Source organism: Callithrix jacchus, chromosome X (assembly GCF_049354715.1).
Source record: "Callithrix jacchus isolate 240 chromosome X, calJac240_pri, whole genome shotgun sequence".
Classification (NCBI taxonomy): Eukaryota; Metazoa; Chordata; class Mammalia; order Primates; family Cebidae; genus Callithrix; species Callithrix jacchus.
Window position 1 is genome coordinate 76,554,460 of NC_133524.1, and position 21,813 is coordinate 76,576,272.

A 21,813-nucleotide genomic window follows, 5' to 3' on the forward strand; every position below is an offset into this window, starting at 1 on the left:
TTTGCTTAGGATTGTCTTGGCTATGCGGGCTCTCCTTTGGTCCCAAAGGAAGTTTAAAGTGTTTTTTTTCCAGTTCTGTAAAGAAGGTCATTGTTATTTTGATGGGGATAGCATTGAGTCTATAAATTACTTTGGGTAGTATGACCATTTTCATGATATTGATTCTTCCTAACCATGAGCATGGACTGTTTTTCCATCTGTTTGTGTCTTCTCTTATTTCCTTGAGCAGTGGTTTGTAGTTCTCTTGAGTAGGTCCTTTACCTCCTTTGTTAGTTGTATTCCTAGGTATTTTATTTTCCTTGTAGTAATTGTGAATGGGAGTTCGCTTTGGTTTGACTCTTTGTCTGTTATTGGTGTATAGGAATGCTTGTGATTTCTGCACATTGATTTTGTATCCTGCTGAGACTTTGCTGAAGTTGCTTATCAGCTTAAGGAGATTTTGGGCTGAGATGATGGGGTCTTCTAAATATACAATCATGTCATCCGAGCAACATCACACATCTACAACCATCTGATCTTTGACAAACCTGACAAAAACAAGCAACGGGGAAAGGATTCCCTGTTTAATAAATGGTGTTGGGATAACTGGCTAGCCACGTGCAGAAAGCAGAAACTGGACACCTTACAGTAAAATTAACTCCAGATGGATTAAGGACTTAAACATAAGACCTAACACCATAAAAACCCTAGAAGAAAATCTAGACAAAACCATTCAGGACATAGGAATAGGTAAGGACTTTATGACTAAAACATAAAAAGCAATGACAACAAAACAAATGGGATCTAATTAAACTTCAGAGCTTCTGTACAGCAAAATAAACAACCATTAGAGCAAACTGGCAACAACAGATTGGGAAAAAAATTTTGCAATCTACCCATCTGACAAAGGGCTTATGTCCAATATCCTCAAAGAACTAGCACAGATTTACAAGAAAAAAAAAACAAACAAACACATCAAAAAGTGGGCCAAGGATATCAACAGACACTTTTGAAAAGAAGACATATATGAAGGCAACAAATATATGAAAAATGCTCATCATCACTGGTCATTAGAGAAATGCAAATCAAAACCACGTTGAGATACCATCTCACACCAGCTAGAATGGTGATCATTAACAAATCTGGAGACAACAGATCCTGTAGAGGATGTGGAGAAATAGGAACACTTTTACAGTGTTGGTGGGAGTGTAAATTAGTTTAACCATTGTGGAAGGCAGTGTGGCAATTCCTCAAGGACCTAGAAATAGAAATTCCATTTGATCCAGCAATCCCATTACTGGGTAGGACTATAAATCATTCTAGTATAAAAACACATGCACATGTATGTCATCATGCCACTGTTTACAATAGCAAAGACCTGGAACCAATCCAAAAGCCCATCAATGATAGACTGGACAAAGAAAATGTGGTACATGTACACCATGGAATACTATGCAGCCATAAAAAACGATGAGTTAGTGTTTTTTGTAGGGACATGGATGAACCTGGAAACCATCATTCTCATGACACAAGAACAGAAACTCAAACACCGCATGTTCTCACCCATAGGTGGGTGTTGAACAATGAGAACATGTGGACACAGAGAGGGAAGCATCATACACTGGGGTCTATTGGGGGGGCTAGGGGAGGGACAGTTGGAGGGAGGGTGGGGAGGGATACCATAGGGAGAAATGTCAAGTATAGGTGATGGGGGGATGGAGGCAGCAAACCACCTTGCCATGAATGTACCTATGCAACAATCCTTCACCATCTGCTACCCCAGAATCTAAAGTACAGTAACAAAAAAAGCTTATTTTTCTATAACTACTAGCTCCACTTCTAGCAATGAAAACTTGTTTTCTAAGCTGAATCAGTTAGTGAGAAGGAAAGCTCATTTGTTTGATAAAACACTAGGAAGTAAATGTAATCTAGTATGAAGGATACACTAAAAATCTTCTAGGGAATTTGCTTGAAAATAAATTTTATGCCGTTTCAGAGATCTAGTGTCCTAAATTAGCTGATTGGGTACTCGGCCATGTGATCCTTTTTTTTTTTCCATTGAAGCAAAAGAAGATTGTATAAAAAAGAAATGAATGTAGGATCCAGGATTTTGCCTTTCTTTGTTTCCTGAAAGACTTCAATACATCTGCTAATTAGAGGTTGCAGTGAGCAGGTATCGCACCACTGCACTCCAGCCTGGGCAACAGAATGAGACCCTGTCTCAGATGAAAAAAAGACATCCGCTAATTAATATGAAGTTAGTAATTAACTGGCTCCCTTTCCCTAAAACATGGTCCAGGTACTGTGTTCATTTAAAGACTATCAAAATTATCAAAACTGTTAGCTGGACCCATATAGGCATGGTTAAAATTCTTTGGTTACGTTTATACTGTTTCTAGGGAACCTAGCATAGTGCTGAATCACTTGCACTATGGGTGATTTCACCCAGTCCTTTGATATTGTTGGCAGAAAAGAAAATTGATTTGGGTTTGAAGTGTGAAGGTCCCAAGCATCTGGCTGTTCTTAATCAAATGTTTATATTTCCAGTTGAATGTTAGTTATATTTCAGTTACTTTCTTTTCAAACAGATAAAAAATGAAGTGCATATGCCCCCAGATAGTTCTGAATGCACTTTTTAAGTTGCATATTCATTTCCTCCCCTAGTAGCATGGACATCAACAACTCAATGAATGTCTCTTTTTTTAAAAGGACATTTTGAGTTACATTTTACATATATACATTGGCTGACTGAAAAGAGCCCCAGGAAAACTTTATTTTCCCCCTTCCATCTTACAAATTTTGGAGCAAGCAAAACTCTAAGGTTTGCAGCAATAAGTGAGGTAAAGGAAAAGGGGATTGTAGTGGATAAACCTTAGTACTTTGTTGTTAATGTGATTTTGTTTTCTTTTTCTGTGTGTATTCTTTGGCCTAAAATAACATCTTGATGTAAATTTGTTTAAAAATTGGCAAAATTATATGTATTTTTAGCTGGTAAGTAAAAACAGTCTAGTTGTTGCTTTGGTTTGTAAAACAGAAGGTCAGGGAGAATAATTTTTGCCAACACCACTATCAATTTTGGATTAAGCAGATATGAATCCTATCCTCTTGGAGTTTACAGTTGGGAGAGATCAATGTTAATAAAATTGTCACACGAACAAATAACACAACAGTATGTAAAATATACCAGTAAAAAATGTAATACATGAAAGGTTCATGATGCTGTAAGACATACAGTATGCGGATATGACCTAAACTAGGGGTTAAGGAAGGATTCCCTGAAGTCATTATTACTGGGATAGGATTTGAAGGAGGAATAAGAATTAAATTGGTGAAAGGAGGATTAGGGAGGGAGGAGAGTGTTCCAGGCAGAGGAAATAGCTCTTAGAAATGTCTGTGGTATGAGAAATCCTATCTCATTCTAGGGGCTGCAGAGGATCAATGTGGCTGCAATTCAGAGGAAGGGAGGAAGACTGATGCTAAAAGAGCATGTGACCCAGTGGCATTGTAAAAGATCTGCTACGTTGATCTACGTTGGTAAGATTAATCAGAAAAGTACTTTTAATCTACGTTGGTAAGATTAATCAGAAAAGTACTTGTGTCTTTGAGGGAGAAATGAAGACAGAAGAATTGGAAGACTGATGGGTATTAACTCAAAGAGGAGAAAGGTAGTGAGCTGATCATATAGACAGACAGTGATCATGACTATAGGTTAACCCTTCTATCACTATAGTACTTTCAGTTGCTACAATAAAATACTCCTCCCAAAGGCTTTTCTCCTTACCCTTATTTTCCCTTTACAAACTGGTCTTCCTCTCACCTACTCTCACTTCACATCTTCTGTATTTGATCACTTGGTTCTGATCACCTAGAAAAATATCCCCCTTCCATTCCTGGTTTATTTGGTACTGAATTATTCATCCAAATGTAGCACAAATGCTACTTTTTCTAGGAAACCCTCCTGGCCCTATCTGTAGGACTTCATCTGCATCCTCTGATCTATTACAGAACTCAATCTCCATATAACTGCCTTTTTTTTTTCAAAATTTTCCTTTGGTATCCCACTTTTTTTCATATGTCCTTTCATATGTCCTACCTAGACTGTGGCATACTACAGGTCAGAGATTGCATCTTTCTCTTGTGGACTGATAAATGCACCAAGTGCTGGTCTAGGATGAGAGTTGATAAAAGACCATTTATAAAAACACAGACAATGTCAGCAACTGACAGAAATAGACATATTTGAGATAAACAGAGAGAGGAATAAAAAGAACAGAGGTTGGGGGTGGAGTGGGGAAGAGGAAGCAACAGAGAAAGTGGTTTTATTTTAGAGACAGTCAGAAGTAATTGGGCTAGTGTCGGCTTCACCCTAACTTGTTTACAGGCCTTCACTGTTAGTGAGAGCAGCCACAATAGAACTGAAGAAATAGGGAAATAAACAAGCTTAAAACATGTCCTACTTGGGAGACAACTTAATTGCACAAACTGAAGTTTTGAAATAGATAGAGGATCCCCCAAGACTCCAGGGGCTGTGCTCTGCCAAGAGAAAGAAAGCACCTTATCCCTGGTCAGAGAATTTCATTCCAGAGAAGGGGGAGGGGCTGTTGTTGTTGTTGGTGTTGGCAGTGGGTGGAGATAGAGTAGTGAAGGCTTGCAGGGGCGGGCTGGCAGAGGGGAAGGGCCAACAATGAAGTTACAGATGGATGAGTGGGTTTCTGCCACAAAATCAGATCAAGGAGAGGGAGGGGAAGAGGAAAATATAGGGAGAAAGAAAAAAGTGTGAGTGACCAAGGCAGTAAACCTGTAGAAAATTAGAAAAGAAAAACTTCCCATGAGGGAAGTAGGAGGAGGTAAACAATTGCAGATAACTCTCTATTATAAACAGATTGCATCTGTACTATTTATTTTGTTTTTTAGCAGAACTCTGAAATTTTCATGGTAATTAGATTTACTGTGAGGCAGTTATTTAAGAATTATTTAAGAAGTGTAGACCCTCCTTTTGTTACGAAACACTCCCTAGTCCTTGGAAGGTGGGTGTCAGGAGCTCTGGGACCCTAGTACATCTCTATCTGAGGGCACGTATCTGGCTTAAGTAAGTGAGTATAGTATTAAATTTTACTCTATATTTTTGTTATGGTGGGAGTTTGAATTTTGCAGTGTGATAGGAATATATTTATGGTACCTTTCATTTTTGGCTTTTCCTTGCCCCCTACTTATTATTTTCAATATTATTGGTGTAATTATTTTAAACAAATAGGAGCGAACATGTTATGCATAATTGAAACACTCCTCTTCGTTTGAAGGTTTGTCTCCTCCTCTGCAGTCTTGCAGCAAAGACAGGCACACAGGCTTTCTCTGTGAATTAATTGGTCAGGAAAGACACTTTTTACATTGTCAAGTGGCACTTAAGCCATTAATTCTTGACTGTGAAACTGCTTTTCCTGGGCAATGCTCTTTAAGGAAAAACTTTTTCAGTCCAGTGACTGGTGACTGAGGGAACCATGGAGCACAGGGGATTGGGCGGGATCTAGACTCCTAATAATGCCTCCTTATCCAATGAAAAGCATTTCCTATTGAGACCCCCAAGAGTTCCCCTGGGCCTCGGCTCCAGCTCCAGCTTGGACTTCAGGCCTTTTTGTGTCCTGTTTGCTAAAGGCATGCGGGCTACAGCATTCAAGAGAGCCGGTCGTTAACAAAGGGAAAGAGATAAATGTAAATAAGCTCACATTTTCAGAATGAGCGGTTTGCAGTAAGAAGCTGCGGCAGCCCAGAGTCTGCTGCTTTAGACTGGGCTAACCTTTCCCTGAGGAAAAAAAAAATGGATAAAAATATGCACTTCCAAAGGGCGAGTTGCCCATTTACATGTTTATTAGCTAATTATCTACAGGCATCAGCACATTCTCTCATCTAGCACACTCTTTCTTGGGGTAAGTTTCTCTTGGAGAAAGATTTGATTTTGGCGTTTGGGGGTGGGGGAATAGCATAACAAACTACAGTGGAAACACTGATGCTTTGAGAGTTTAAGGAAAGAAGTGAGACTTCATCTCTGAAGTACTGAAGAAGGATCTTCGTGTTGAATGGTAAAAAATGAGAATTTCCATTGTTTTGGCGATAATATTGCTTCCGTGAAAGAGATACAGGATTTTCAGGCTGCTGTTTTGTGTAAACACAGTTGTTCTAAAGAGCTAATTTAAAATCACAGTGTGGAACAATTTAGAAAGTATGTTGGCTTGCTTTGTATTTCTTAGGTTTACAATTTGTTGTGAGCTAACGTGGCTTGTATTATGATGAGGTTTCTTCTAGTAAAACTTTACATGACATGTCTTTGATGCTTAATTGATTTATGGAGAATGTGACATTTGCTATATTGACTAATTCATGAACTTGCCCGTAAAGGAAGAATCATGTTTGAATGAAAAACTAATTCTGTCATAAACCGAATTTGCTATTACATGTAAAATTAATTGCTGTTTGCCATGCAAATGCATCAATGTGACATCTTTAAATTCTCTTGTTGTATATTTTAAGTATTTTCAGTAAAAAGATCTTGTTGAGTTATAAATACTGTATTTCAGTTACTTTTTAAAAGGAAATTCAGCAATGTAATTTATCATTATTTCAGCGTGGAAAAGACCAGACAAATTCAATAGTACATTTCAGAGCTTGGTGAGGTTATTCACTTTGCTATCTTACCAAATTATAGCATCTTTCTTTTTCTTGACTAACATGAAGATAATAATAATAACCTGAGATTCAGATTATCCAATGGCTTTACAACATGTTTATTTTTCAGAGCAAAATTCCAAATATCATACCCCATCAACATAGATTATAAAATCCTTTGCCTTGTCACAGATGAAAAGTTGCACTCTTGCCAAGAAGGATGAGTTCACCTGATAAACTTGATGGCATCTACATTCTGAAGAATCTCCTGCCAATTAGAGATGGGAATTAAGCCTTACTGGAACAATCAGGCTGGTTTTTCAGAATGTGTACTCTCTGCAAGTTAAAGGGAGAACCTAGAAGATGCCCCACAGCAACACTCAGGCCAAGCTTAGTTAAAGCATGATCTATTCAATTGCCTTTGTGAGAAAATGCAGTGAGAATTGTTGCCCTTGCTGTGGTTTGGTCACCGCCTACTTGTGCAGTTGTCTTTTGTCTGTGTATATGGCCATCATATATAGTCTGCCTTTAGCCTTCTTGATGGGGAAGAAAAAAACCTTAATTTGTTTGTGAATATTGGAGATTGGGAGCCTGATGAAAGGTTACCTACTGCTGGGAATCCAGCCTTACTTTAAGTGGATAAATAATCAGTTATCAGAACAATGCAAAGGGTAAATGATTAATAATTCTACATGGCTTACGTCCTGAAGTATGCTGATAACCTCACATTATGAAGGCTGAAGTGACCAGTAAACAGGTGGGAAGGGTTGAAGACTGAAACCTAAACAATTAGAGTTGATATGCCTGCTGAAGTGAGCAGGACAGAGGATGAGGAAAGTATGGGAATTTGGAAGACTTTAGGAAATTAGTGGCATCTTTCTCTGTGATTCTTAGCTTCTGGTATTAATACTATTTATTTCTAATTTTTAAATACATTTAGAAATTATTTAATTAAGTCTAATAAAAAGGAATGGCCATCCTTGCAGACATTGAGGAAATAAAAAATGTTTTACAGTGGTGAATGTAAGCAGGTGAAAATAAATGGTGGAAAAGAACAGCTAGTAAGGCCACCAACACGACACTCGTTGAAGGTTGCTTTTCTGTCAATCAAGACCAAAGATTAAAGGAGAAGAGAAACTGAGACTCAGAAATGGACTGTGACTTACTCTCACAGAGCTCATGATGGGGCTGGGTGTGATTACACTCAATTAATATTAACTCTAAAAAATTCTGGGTATTTGAACTTCCCAGTTTGCTTGAATTTTGAATAAAAAGTTTTCTATATAATCTTTATCAACTGTGAAAGGCATAAAATGAAGAAATGTTAATGCTTCTATCTTCCTTTAAGATAAACCAATAAAATAATATTCATTTCATTCCAGGAATACAGATCTCTGGAGGAGTGTGAAAATCAACTCTCCTTAATATTAAGGTGATCTCAATATATCTTAAATTATCGAATCATTTTACTTGTTTATTTTGGTTTTTTAGTTTATAAAAAATCATTTTGGGAGAGTTGTATTACTATTTAGAGTTTGCTTTATTTTAAGCTGCCTCTGTTTAGAAAAGGATGAGATGTAACAATAGTGTAAGTTTGGAGCTAGCAGATAATTCTATTTTACAGGTAGAGGCACTGTAATGGGTAAAGTCTAAACGCAGTTGCTATTTGTAAGAATTCCATTGCAGAGTAATTCTGGTTCTATTCAAATATTTTGTGCAGAGTTTGAATTAGAGATGTTACAGACATGCTATATTGGGTAGGTCTGGGACATCCTGGTAAAGGTGCAGTGATTCTCAGTCAGTGTGCTAATACCCAGTAATTGAAGCCTTGATTATATCACTGTAGCTCAGGGGAGAGAGAAATTGTGTGGGCTGCAGGTAAGAGACAAGACAGTGGAGTCTCCACCTGTTATTCCAGTCATCTTTCCTCTTCCCTTATTAAGGATCCTGCCCAGTAGTAACAGCTATGGCCAAGAAAAAAAGACTCAATGTAAATTTGGGCCAAAACAAAATTCTCCTTTGTTTTCTTATTTTGAATGTAATGCATTACCTTATGGAAGTGGGGGAAATATTTTTATGCCTTTTGTCACTTATTATCATTAAATGATTATAGGTTATCACACATGGATTTTATGCTTCAGTGTTTAGCCAGTACTACCAATAAAATATAGCACAGTAGTGACAGGTTGGAAAATACATTGTTACCTACAATTGTGTAATAATGAAATCCAATGCATGTAAATACCATTTTAAATGTATTGGTTCTCATTTACTCTCCTTTATATCATATAATACTTTTTTCTATTGTATGATCTTTTATAAGATCATTTTATTGAAAGTATACATTTTATTGAAAATTTATCAGCTCTCTTTATGGCACACTATTATGACTATTTCTATTTCACAGCACCCATTGGAGGAAATCTATAACTACAGTGCCTCCAGGAAGCTAATTTTTTATTCCAGTCTTAGATAAAATTGTTGCCAACATTTGGTTCGAACTAATGTGGTGAGTCCTACCCTCCTGATAATAACTTTCTCTACAAATTCCTAATTTAATTGTCCAACTTTTGTTGTAAAAATAGTTCCAACTTATTAAAGAGTAAATGATTTGAAGACCCAGAAAGGATGGAGGAATTGTAACTTGTTGTAATTCAGGCAATTTTGATGTAGATGAATGTTGATTCTTTAGCTCAACCCCTCTCTGCCATTGGGATTTACCTTTAGATGTGGGAGACTTTTTTATTGCTATTATCAGGTTAAGTGTCGGCATATATCACATGAATTCGTGTCCAAATTGATAACTGATTTGGCTGCTCAAATATAAGGAATAATGCTAAAATCCTGGCTGGCACATATGACCCTTACAGAAATTGGAAATGAGTTCTTTTGGGAACACCCAAATATTGTCCCAAAAGATCTGGGGCTTCTGCTGAGATGAGATATTGAGTCTCAAGACTCAAGACAATTTCATAATATTTGGTTGAGCAATTTATCTGCAGTTGTCTTACTCTGTAACTAAGTACTAGGGAAAATTTCACATTAGCGGGGCTGATGCAATCTTTGGCCCCATGATGTTGAGCACCAGACCACATTACTCCCCAGAGATTGGACTGCGTTTTCAAGTGAAGTGTTAATGAGAGACTGAAGTATTTTTTTTTTCTTTTTTGATGAAAAGAAAAAAAAATATCAAGTCAATCACTGAGAATAGGATCTTATCAAATTGAGGCCCATGTCAGTTTCCTGTTTTCCTCAAATAAAATGGAGGGACAAAGCAGCCTTAATAATCTTAGTGAAAACCAGATTAGATATAGATACACCACTTTTAAAAGAATGTTTCTTGCATCAAAAATAAAAGAGGTTGATGTAGATCAATTTCCTAGCTCCATTCTTGAGTGAAACATTTATCTGTAGTTTCCTCCATATGGAACGCCATAAAGTTAGGTTTTGTTTTGAAAACTATTATGAAACATCAACCAATGCATATGAATATCGATATAAAACCTGTATGATTATGACCTGTGTTTATGACTTGACCTAAAAAATTTCCTTAAGGAGTCTTATCTGTTAGAAATCACTAATTTGAGAAGCAACAGTCTGAATGTATTCCCTATTGCTCCAGCAGGATTGTTTTGAGCTGTATTTTTCACAACATTTGTGTATTTTTAAATCTATTTCACTGCTAAGTATCTATAGGTAAGAACACAATAGATTTCATCTTCGTCTGAAAACTATTGTATCAACTTTGATTAGCTTTGACAAGAGTCAAACAAGGAAATGCTCTGGAGATGAGAAGCACTCTGACTTGGTTGGCGCTCATGGAGCAAAGCAAAAACTATTTTAGTATACTCTGCATTCAAGACCTTATCTTCCTGAGTTCTGGACTGTCTTCAGTAGGGAGCAAAAGCAAGTTAGCTTTTCTTGTTTTTTTTTTTTTTTACAGTACATGGGAAAAATTTAATAAATGTACAAGATCAATTTCAAGAAATTTTAAAATATGATTTAAAGTACAAACAATACTTAAAATTAGAAAACACACTACTTTATGATAGAAAGACTGCACATCATTACATATCACAAAATGATTAATTTTACAAAGTTAATTAATAAATTTAATAGTATTGCAATAAAAATACAACTTGGCTTTTCTTTTTAAAATAAAGAAGATGGTTCTGTAGTTCACATTGAATTATAAAAAAAATAAGGAAACCTTCAAAAATAAATTAGTGTGTACAGGTAGAATAGAAGGTCATTGGAACAGGGATCTAGTTATAGCTAAAATAATTATGCACATTTATTTATTTTGATTTTATTTTGGGATGGAATCTCGCCATGTTGCCAGGCTGGAGTGCAGTGGCTTGATCTTGGCTCACTGCAACCTCTGCCTCCCAGGTTCAAGCCATTCTCCTACCTCAGCCTCTCGAGTAGCTGGGACTAAAGGTGTGTGCCACCACACCCAGCTGATATTTGTATTTTTAGTAGAGACAGGGTTTCACCATGTTGGCCAGGATGGTCTCGATCTCCTGACCTTGTGATCGGCCTACCTCAGCCTCCCAAAGTTCTGGGATACAGGCATCAGCCACTGTGTCTGGTCAATTATGCACATTTAATACATCACAAAGTTAGACCTCAAATTAGTGGGGAAACATGGAAGATTCATTAACTGGTGTTGGGACATCTGGGTAGCCATCCAGGCAGAATAAAATTGGATAAATATCTTCTAATTTACAACAGAATTAGTTGAAAGAGGACCATATATTAAATGAAAAGAAAAAAGAAAGAATAAGTGTCCTAAAAAGAGTCATACAGTTACCAACACAGCCTTACCTACTCTGCTCCCCGCCTCTCTTCTCCTATCTCCTTATCTATTTTTACCATAGTTCAGTCTACACTAACCACACTGGCTTCCCTTGAACACATCACGCAAATTCCCAATGGAGGCAACTTGCTCTAGGTGTTGCATTTGCCTGGAGTGTTCTTCCAGATGTCTGTTTAATCACCTCATCTCTTTTAAGTGTCTCGGTCTCCCTTTCTTTCATTTTTTAATTGTACTTTAGGTTCTGGGGTACATGGGCAGATCATGCAGGATTGTTGTGATTTCAATAGATGCAGAGAAGGCCTTCGGTAAGACAACTTTTTTAGGGTACTGGGAAGTGAAAGTTTAGCACTTCATGAAGTGAAGTGATTTGATTATTCAAAATTATAGGGCTAAAAGGCTAACTTTACTTCTTCCAGGAGCCTTAAAGACCCCAAACATGGTATACCTGCATTTTACTATCATTAGAAATTTAAAAAGGGAACAATTGTGGCCACTGTGAATTAGCTCCATGTGTAGATCAAATTTAAAAGTTGAGGGTCAGATTTCTTTTTGGTCAACCTCTAGGGAACTTGCTTCCTGTCCAGTGTCAATAAAAATGCAGCTACAGAACACTGTCAGACACCCTTAGGTGATTAATTGTTGGAATAATTGGCAGCAGAGTTTTGCAGAAGATAGTAGTTTAATGCTTATTGCAGTGGAAGATGTAATTAACTGCATCAGCATATATTTTTCCTTCTTCATCTCATCTGAGGCTCAAGTGTTGGTCCTTTGTCTCCATTTAGTGCACAATATGTTGGCTATTGAAGAGGATTTAATAGTTAGAAATACGGTTTCTTTTAGTCAAAAGAAAGGAAACAGTAAGAAAGAGGAAATTATTGATTCTTCTTCAGAATCATCTCAAGAGCCAAATGCCTCTCTGTTTTTTTAATCATACCTGTATGGGAGACATTACCTTGGGGGCACACTCCTGGATTGTCCTGTTTGAGCAAATTGTGTAGTTAAGGCTGAAACTCAAGTTGGGAGGCTTTCTGAGGTACAATGTATACATGACACTAGAAAAGTGTGTTTCTAATGTGAACTTCAGGGTACCAAAAAAGACAGAGATATAAATTTATAGTTGTTTCAGGAAGGGAGAAGGAAACAAACTTATATAATATTTCTTTGTGGTTAGGTAAGGCCGAGTACTGGCAAGCTCATAAAGCTATTCATAAGCCCTGTTGAATCTTCCTAGCTTTAGCTGTGAGGCTTAAGGGTAAAGTTTATTCAAGGAAGAGAAAGAGTATAGCCAAGTTCCAGAGTGAACCAGTGTCTGAGTCAGAAATAGAACTCCTTGCTTCTAATGCTGTGTTAAGTCCCAGCACCACACCCTCACTTCTAGACGGCAAAGGTGGTATGTGTTCAAGCAAGGGGAGCTATGAATAGGGCCATAGTGGCAGTTTTCCCATGCCCTCTCCTCAGGATTGAGAATGTAATCCTTTCTTGTCTGTGCTTTCTCTCCCACAAAGTTTGATTACTCAGAGCAGCAGAGCAGAAGTGTCAGGCATTTGCATACTGCTTGCTGTGGGTATAGTGTGTATGTTCCTGGGAACATAAACTGAAGTGAGGGGATGGATATGTTAATTAGCTTGACATAATCACCTCATGTGGTATACATATATTAAAATATCGCCTTGTACTTGCATAACTGTAGCACAATTACGATTTGTCAGTTAAACATAATGCAAATAAAAAGTAAAATAAAATGATTGAAATCATAAAAAAACTGAATGGAAAACTCAGGAGACCTATTTGAAATGTATCAACTTGAGAATCACAAAACAATATATAGCAAGTGAGCTAGAATCATGCTGCTTAAAAGGATCACTAGTGGGCAGATTGGAGGGACTCTGGGCGGAAGGGAAACGGCTTCTATTATAAATGCATTTTCCAAATAAAATAAATGTACTGGCAGTACTTATTGTAGAAGGTAAGTGCAAGCATATAATAGTGAATAAAGCCTGGCTTTAATGTTAGAGGTTTGCAGTCCCATAAATTCTGTTTTAACTCTTAGTTTTATATTTTTGGACTCTTTGGTGACCTACACCTTACCCATGTTCATTACAATGCTATAATATTGCACTTACTGTATTGAGTGTGAGCTTTCCTGCTCCTGCAACATACTCTTGTAGGTATATTTAAACATATCTTTAAATATATGGTAGATGTTCAACGAAGTACTTGTCAAACCAAATGGAATATGCATGTTTTCTTCCAATCTGGGTGGACAGAATATCTTATGCAGAAATCATGGATGGAAGGCAAATTTGATTATTTGTTCCATCTTGTCTCTGATAGGAGGAAAATATTTTCTACCGGTCCCTAGTGTCAGAGTGGTGAACCCCTGCAGCCAGCAGGCCTCCTGAAAAAAAGTCCATGGGTGACAGAAGATTCATTGACTTCCAATTCCAAGATTCAAATTCAAGCCTCAGACCCAGGTTGGGCAATGCTACTGCCAATAATACTTGCATTGTTGATGATTCCTTCAAGTATAATCTGAATGGTGCTGTCTACAGTGTTGTATTCATCCTGGGTCTGATAACCAACAGCGTCTCTCTGTTTGTCTTCTGTTTCCGCATGAAAATGAGAAGTGAGACCGCTATTTTTATCACCAATCTAGCCCTCTCTGATTTGCTTTTTGTCTGTACCCTACCTTTCAAAATATTTTACAACTTCAACCGCCACTGGCCATTTGGTGACACCCTCTGCAAGATCTCTGGGACTGCATTCCTTACCAACATCTATGGGAGCATGCTCTTTCTCACCTGTATTAGTGTGGATCGTTTCCTGGCCATTGTCTATCCCTTCCGATCTCGTACTATTAGGACTAGGAGGAATTCTGCCATTGTGTGTGCTGGTGTCTGGATCCTAGTCCTCAGTGGTGGTATTTCAGCCTCTTTGTTCTCCACCACTAATGTCAACAATGCAACCACCACCTGCTTTGAAGGCTTCTCCAAACGTGTCTGGAAGACTTATTTATCCAAGATCACAATATTTATTGAAGTTGTTGGGTTTATCATTCCTCTGATATTGAATGTCTCTTGCTCTTCTGTGGTGCTGAGAACTCTTCGCAAGCCTGCTACTCTGTCTCAAATTGGAACCAATAAGAAAAAAGTTCTGAAAATGATCACAGTACATATGGCAGTCTTTGTGGTATGCTTTGTACCCTACAACTCTGTCCTCTTCCTATATGCCCTGGTGCGCTCCCAAGCTATTACTAATTGCTTTTTGGAAAGATTTGCAAAGATCATGTACCCAATCACCTTGTGCCTTGCAACTCTGAACTGTTGTTTTGACCCTTTCATCTATTACTTCACCCTTGAGTCCTTTCAGAAGTCATTCTACATCAATACCCACATCAGAATGGAGTCCCTGTTTAAGACTGAAACACCTTTGACCACAAAGCCTTCCCTTCCAGCTGTTCAAGAGGAAGTGAGTGATCAAACAACAAATAATGGTGGTGAATTAATGCTAGAATCCACCTTTTAGGCATGTGAATTGTGTTCAGGTCCAGATATGGTTTCTCCTATAATTTTTCCTATGCTATAAATTAAAGATTTGAAGCTAAGATACTGAGAAGAATGCACCAAATCCAGTCAGATACATTTGTTTAAAGGTATGCTGTACATTTTTATTGCTGTTTTGTTCAGTAATTATAGGTCAAGTCTAATTACAACAAACAAGATGGATTTCCAAACTCTTCTGCTTGGTTGGAATTTTATTGTATCTCAATATGCAGGTGGCCAGTGACATTTGATAATATGGAGATGACTTTGAAACTTTCTAAATGGTATTTCCATTCCAATGATATCTGGTAATTGGGTTGGGCCTATAAATATAGAACAAGTTCAGGGATTTTTTTTAAAAAAATTGTGTTACTACTGATATACGCTAGGTTTTAAAATTTTTTTTGAATTGTCGTTGAGTTTATTTTAGCACAAGAGTATTTTTAGCCTAACATTATTAATACGAAATGTATCTAATTTTTAACATTAGTAAAATATGTTATGTGCATTTTGAAAACAGAACATAAATTGTGTTGTCATGTATGTGGGTGGGAATAAAGAGAAAATAAAGGGGATTTACACATTTATAGTCATCAGCAGTATGAGTTTTAAAAATTTCATTGTTTTTACACTACATTAAAGTTTTCATGTGAAACTTCAAAGCCAGAAAGCTGCTAAATATGTATCTGACAAGTAAAAGCTGGAAAATTACTTAAAACAACAAAATGTCAATAAAAATACTTGAGCAACACCAACATTTTTTTTTCTTAAAATGTCAAATTATCTTCATTTTGGGAAACTAGGTTCTATAAAATATTTATCCTCCATATTATATGTTGGAGCACAGCACAGCCAGAAATGGGCTGCATTTGTGCTCAGGTCAGGAGCAAATTGAAAAAAATCAAACAAAGTAATACCAAAAAATCAAACTGTAAATCTGAAATATTTATTAAAACCTGAATTAATCATTTTTGGAGGGAGGAGTAGAGATATATAACCAGGAAATACTTATTCTTTCTTATCAAATTTTGGAGCATAATATAGCCAGAAGCTGCTGTATCTGTGCCCTCAGACTGGAAGCTAATTAAGAAAAAAACAACAACACACAAACCAAACCAAACTAGAACAACAACAACAAAAAAAACCTGCAGAACCCCATGAAAAATAAAAATAAAAATAAAAAAACTCAAAAATAATTTGTAACATTTTCATTACCATTTGTTCAGGCTCTGTAAATTTAAAAATATTATGTTATTTGCATGAAATTGTGAAGCACAATGCAGCTACAAAGTGGCTAAAATTGTCTCCTGGTCAAGGACAAATTTTGGGGAAAAAAGTCAAAAATCAAACTGCTGTAAAACAAACAAGCACAAACAAACTTTAGAGATTGCATTTTCCGAGCATCTGCAAATCTTACAAAACACTATAACATTCATATGATGTTTTGGAACAAAATGCAGCTAGGAAGCCGCTAAACTGTCACCCTGTTTAAAAGCAATTGAAAATAGTATTTAAAAATCTACAAAAAAAGAGAAATCATTTTTTATAATTTACTTCAGCAAAAACAACAAAAATTTTTAAAACTCTTACTATTTTAAAACTGAAGCTGTATTTAAGAATATTGAAACTTGTAAATAAACTTCTGAGCTTGAAAGATGTTACATTTGTGCTCAAGTCAGGAGCAGTGGAAATAAACTCTCACATACACACATACACAGCATCAACAACAGAAACCAAAATTAAATGTTAAACCCTGAAAAACAACAAAGATATTTAAAATGCGCATTAATCAATTTTTAAAATATTTGGATAACATGGCAATTTAAAAATGCTAAGAATTTTAAAGTAAAACTTCCAGGAAAAATGTATCCTGTAAGTTGCTTACCAGAAACTTGTGCCAGAAAGTGGTTAAGAAATTAAGAAGCACAGAACAATAACAAAAAAAAAATTCTAAAACAATAAACAAATTTTTATAACTCATTAACTTATTTTTCTTTCTGATAACATGCAGACTTAAAAATTGTAAGACTTTTAAGTAAAAATCTGTGAGCATAATGAAACTTTAAAAACTGTAAAGTCTGTGTCTGGGTTAGGAGTACATTGAAAAAATGCTAAAACAACAGTAAAAAATTCTCAAAATTAGCATTACTTTTTCCAAAAGAAAGTCCTAAAAGTAATTACACATTATATAGTCTTATGAGAAAAGGCTATAGATGGAATACGTAAGGCATTACGTTCAGTTAAATGAAATTAGGTTAAGTTCAGTTCAGTTGTTAGACTATATGGTAAGATCAAATTAGTAATAAAAGTATGAATAATCTATTTCTTTCAGTATTCATTTTTTTTCATTTCTTGTAACTATAAAATATATGTGAACATTTTGGTGCCCTTGCATCTTAACATTATAAAATTTTATGATTATGATACCAAACCATTTAATGGGATGTTAACTAAGTTGAAATAAAATATATTATTAAATGTTTCTTGTTACGTAATTTCCATGTTTAAGTTTTTTTATATTCCACTTTTTAAATTTCCAGTTTTATAGTTAATATAAATTGCTAATAATAAAAATGTCACATTAACAATGTAACCAAGAGAATGTAATGTATAACTAAATATAAAAGTGACTATGTTACACCGAAAGTCAAAGCAAATTTTCAGCTGTAATTTCAACTTGGATTTTAAATGTTTATTAAATGTAATAAAATATATTTGAATTATATAGCAGTTATATTTTGATCAATTATTCAACTTTCTTTATTTGGGACCACTCAAAGGCATCTCTCCTTTATCTTCCTTCCGTCTTTTCAAAAAGGAATTATTAGAATATATTTGCTTTCAAATTAATTTCAGTGCTTAATTTCTGAGGCTATCTGAAGACTAATGAAGAATTGGCAAATGGCAAATCCCTGGGTAACTTTTTAGGGGTGAAGATAAAAGACTAACGACCTCCTTTCCTGATTTTTCTAACTTGGGTTTGATTTATTTGGGGTTGCTAGCCAAGCTGACTTCGAATTTCAATTTCTAGGATTTGACAGAATATTCTAGGACAACAACTGGGAAGCCTGGGAAAAGTTGGGGCAAACAGATCATCTGACAGCAATAAGAAAAATGTGAAGCTAAGTGGCTAACAGATTAATATGTAGAACAGGTGATGGTTCTGAGGTAGCAAGACAGAGTTTCTGAATATCATGCTCATGACTCTAACTCTCAGGGAAGATCATGTTAGTATCTCAAGCACCATAGAGTGCGTTAGTTCCCCATGAGATGACAGCAAATTCTGCATTTTCTGATCATGACTAGCTTGATCAGCCCTAGGCTACATTTAAAATTAGAGAAGCTTTGTCATTAATGATGTCCTAGGCCAGGTCCTCAGAAACACAGGGACAGAAGCTGTTGGTTTCACATCTTTATATGCCCTCTTCTACCTTTTGTCGCCACCCCCAATCCCTGTATCTTATGTTTAATAAGTTTTCCCAAACTTCATGCTCTCTACTTATTTTTCCTGTGGTCTTTGTGTTCTCCAACATCTCTTCCCAGCCTCTCCAGAAATATTGCTTCTTCCTGAACAAAAACACAACACATAAAGCTCTGGCAAGACAGTGACAGGGTGAACAGATTTACATTAAGATGTGAGTGATTAATCCCTCATTTTTCCCTCCTTGACTGTTTTTAACCTTTTTTGGTGTTTGCATCTTAGAAAAGGAGTCTGGTTAATTCAAATGACTGTCTGAAGTAGGAGCAGGATGGGAAGAGATGATTGCCCTGATAAATGGTAAATCATCTCTTAAGCCTCAGCCTCTCTTGCCTTGTGGTGGACCTTTTGCACTGCAGACTTTTTTTGTCCTGCTCCCTTGAACTCATTTTGTGTTCCACCGAGACCAAAACATATACCACCTGTTCTAGACAGCCCTCTTTTCCAAAACCACCTGCAGTGATTGGGAGCTTGTGTTCTCATTTCATATAGGCATGGAATCTTTCCCCAAAATGTTTCCTGATTCTGGTGGATTTGGTGAAATTATTTATAAAATATGAAGCAGTTTGTTTATATTTTATGAGCAAGTAACCAAAAGAGCACAGGCTACTAAGTAAAAAATCTCCACTGTATGCAGACTTTTAAGAACCATATACTGCATACTGTTTTTCTTCCTTCCACCTCTGAGGGCCTGGGAATGAAGTTCTTCTTTCCCAAATATCCAGAGAGATACTGAGCTTAGGACCTCAGAAGAGCAGGTCTAATGTTGTAAGGCCTAAAATGTGGTAGTGAAGGAAGTCGAGTTTCAAGTTGGCATGCCTTGTGTGGCACTAGCAGACAGCTTTCCTTCCTGTTTATCATCCAGTAGCTCAGACCTTGTATATGAGAAGGTAGTCTCAAAGAGCCCTCATGCTTTCTAATGATGTTCCAGGGTAAGTTGTCTCCTTTTCACATTGTTGCTTTTCCTCCTCAAGTTGGTGGTAGCAAAACCAAAAGTATGGGTCGCTTTCCTCAATTGGGAACCTGGAACTTCTTGAATAGACCCAGTTCAAGGGAGCTTGAAGTTCCTGAGAAACAAGTTGGCTGGGAGAATTTCTAGGGATGCAGAGTTCATTCATTTACTCATTTAACAAATTTCTTGAATACCAACCGTGTGTCAGGCATTCTTCTAGGCATTGGGGCTACAATGGTGACAATAACATAAATTTGTTTTTGTCATTTTAAACTTTTGCTCTAGAGTCAGCGCGAGAAAGCCACCAACAAACAAATAAACAAGTTAAAAAGTAACAACACTTTTTTCTGGCTGGAACCATGGAGTATGTTTAAGAGAAGAAGAAAAAACTTTCCGTGGTGCCAGAAACCCTTAAGAAAAAGCAAAGGAATTTTGTAAAGCTGAAGATCGAGCACCTGAGAAAGAAGTTTGCCCAAGAATGCTTCAAAAAAACAAGGAGGAAGTTTATCTATGAAACAGCAGAACACTATCACAAGGAATATAGGCAGGTGTACAGAACTGAAATTCAAATGGCTAGAATGATAAGAAAAGCTGGCAACTTTTACATAACTGCAGAATCCAAATAGGCATTCATCATAAGGATCAGATGTATTAATGGTATGAGGCCAAAGGTCTGAAAGGTGTTGCAGCTTCTTTGCTTTCATCAAGTCTTCAATGGAACCTTTGTGAAGCTCAATAAGGCTTCAAGTAACAAGCTGAGGATTGTAGAACCATATATTGCATGGGAGTACCCAAATCTGAAGTCAGTAAATAAACTAATCTACAAGCGTGCTTATGGCAAAATTAATAAGAAGCGAATTGGTTTGACAGATAACGCTTTAACTGATAGATCTCTTGGTAAATATGGCGTCATTTGCATGGGGGATCAGATTCATGAGATCTACACTGTTGAAAACTTTCTGTGGCCCTTCAAATTATCCTCTCCATGAGATGGAATGAAGAAAAAGACCACCCATTTTGTAGAAGGTGAAGATGCTGGCAACAGGAGAACCAGATCAACAGGCTTATTAGAAGAATGGACTAAGGTGTCCACCATGATTATTTTTTCTAATCTGGTCAGTTAATAAGAAGTACCTGCTCTCAGATTGAAATAAAAAAATGTAACAAGAACAGATGATAATAAGTGCTATAGACTAAAATAGAGCAAACGTACATGAAACAGAATTTCATGCTCCATAGCAGGACTGGATTTAACTTTAATGGTTGTATACATTCTCAAGATGAAGATGCTCTGTTCTCAATAAATATAAAAAATGAAAACCAATACTAAACTTCTGAATGAATGTAAGGATGTACAAAAAAGTTGATTCTTAAATATCGCATTTCTAATGTTTGTTTTTAAATGGGTTATGAGACCCTGAAGTGCTCTTGTCCAAAATTTGCACTTAGTTAATACATTTTTGGGTGTTTATGCTCTGGTTCAACCCACAGGGATTCCAGAAGACTAATGAAGGCCCAAGCCTAGCCAACTTCTGGTCAGGAATGCAGATCGTGTTATGGCCTAAACACCCTCTTTCTTGTGCTTTTTCTTGCTTTAGGTAAGAGACTCTCTCCCCCTCCCCTCTCTTTCTCTGACCCACACCCCCCCCACACAAACCCTCCCACTTCTTGCTATCTCTTTTCTCTCCACCCCTCCTTCCCTTACTGCCTCCCCACCTTTCCTTTCAGCAAAATGTGCTCCCAGTGAAGGATCTGAGTGCATACTCTGTGCTGTAACAAAGAGTTTTGGGCTGGAAGCCCAAATCTGGTTTTGTACTCAATTCTCCTACTCACTGTGTAAGCTTTGGCAAGTCCCTTCCTTTCTTTATGCCTGAGTTCCCCTATTAGCAAAATTGGCAGATTGAACTCAGTCATCTCTGAGGTCAAACATTTTGGAAAACATTCCACAAAATGGCTGCCTATTTCCACTTATATGTAAGGCCAGAAAGAGTTTCAATAACAATAACACTATTAATAAGTGCATGTTCAAATGCTCATTTGAGGCCATATAATTTTGTGTGCTACTTTCTGATGCATATTGAGCATTTGAAAATGTATTTATTAATATTGCTATTGTTATTGATGACAAAAATGAGGCGTAGGAAGCCTAAGTGACTTGCATAGCCTGTAAGTGACAAAACCAGGACTTGAACACAGACTATCTGATTCTAAGATCCTATCAGTCATGGATAGACTATTTCTAATATATAGTAAAAACAACAAACATTTATTGAATTATTTCTATGTCTTAGACATTGTGTTTTACATATATTATCTCTTTTAATATTTATAACAATTTTAGGAAGTAGGTAGTCTATTATCTCCACTTTATAAGTGAAGAAAC

General features: G+C 36.5%; 1 protein-coding gene across 1 annotated transcript; it reads left to right on the forward strand.

Annotated features, from left to right (window-relative positions):
• Positions 1-5,613: 5,613 nt before the first annotated feature.
• LPAR4 (lysophosphatidic acid receptor 4) lies at positions 5,614-16,942 on the forward strand. Its single transcript, XM_017968780.5, has 3 exons — positions 5,614-5,903; positions 8,022-8,071; positions 13,793-16,942. Exon 3 carries the CDS (start codon positions 13,871-13,873, stop codon positions 14,981-14,983), a length of 1,113 nt encoding a protein of 370 aa, XP_017824269.1. The 5' UTR covers positions 5,614-5,903; positions 8,022-8,071; positions 13,793-13,870; the 3' UTR covers positions 14,984-16,942.
• Positions 16,943-21,813: the final 4,871 nt, after the last annotated feature.

What these genes read in the sequence shown, in the direction of transcription:
- LPAR4 (XM_017968780.5), top strand. Translation starts at nt 13,871, where the DNA reads ATGGGTGACAGAAGATTCATTGACTTCCAATTCCAAGATTCAAATTCA.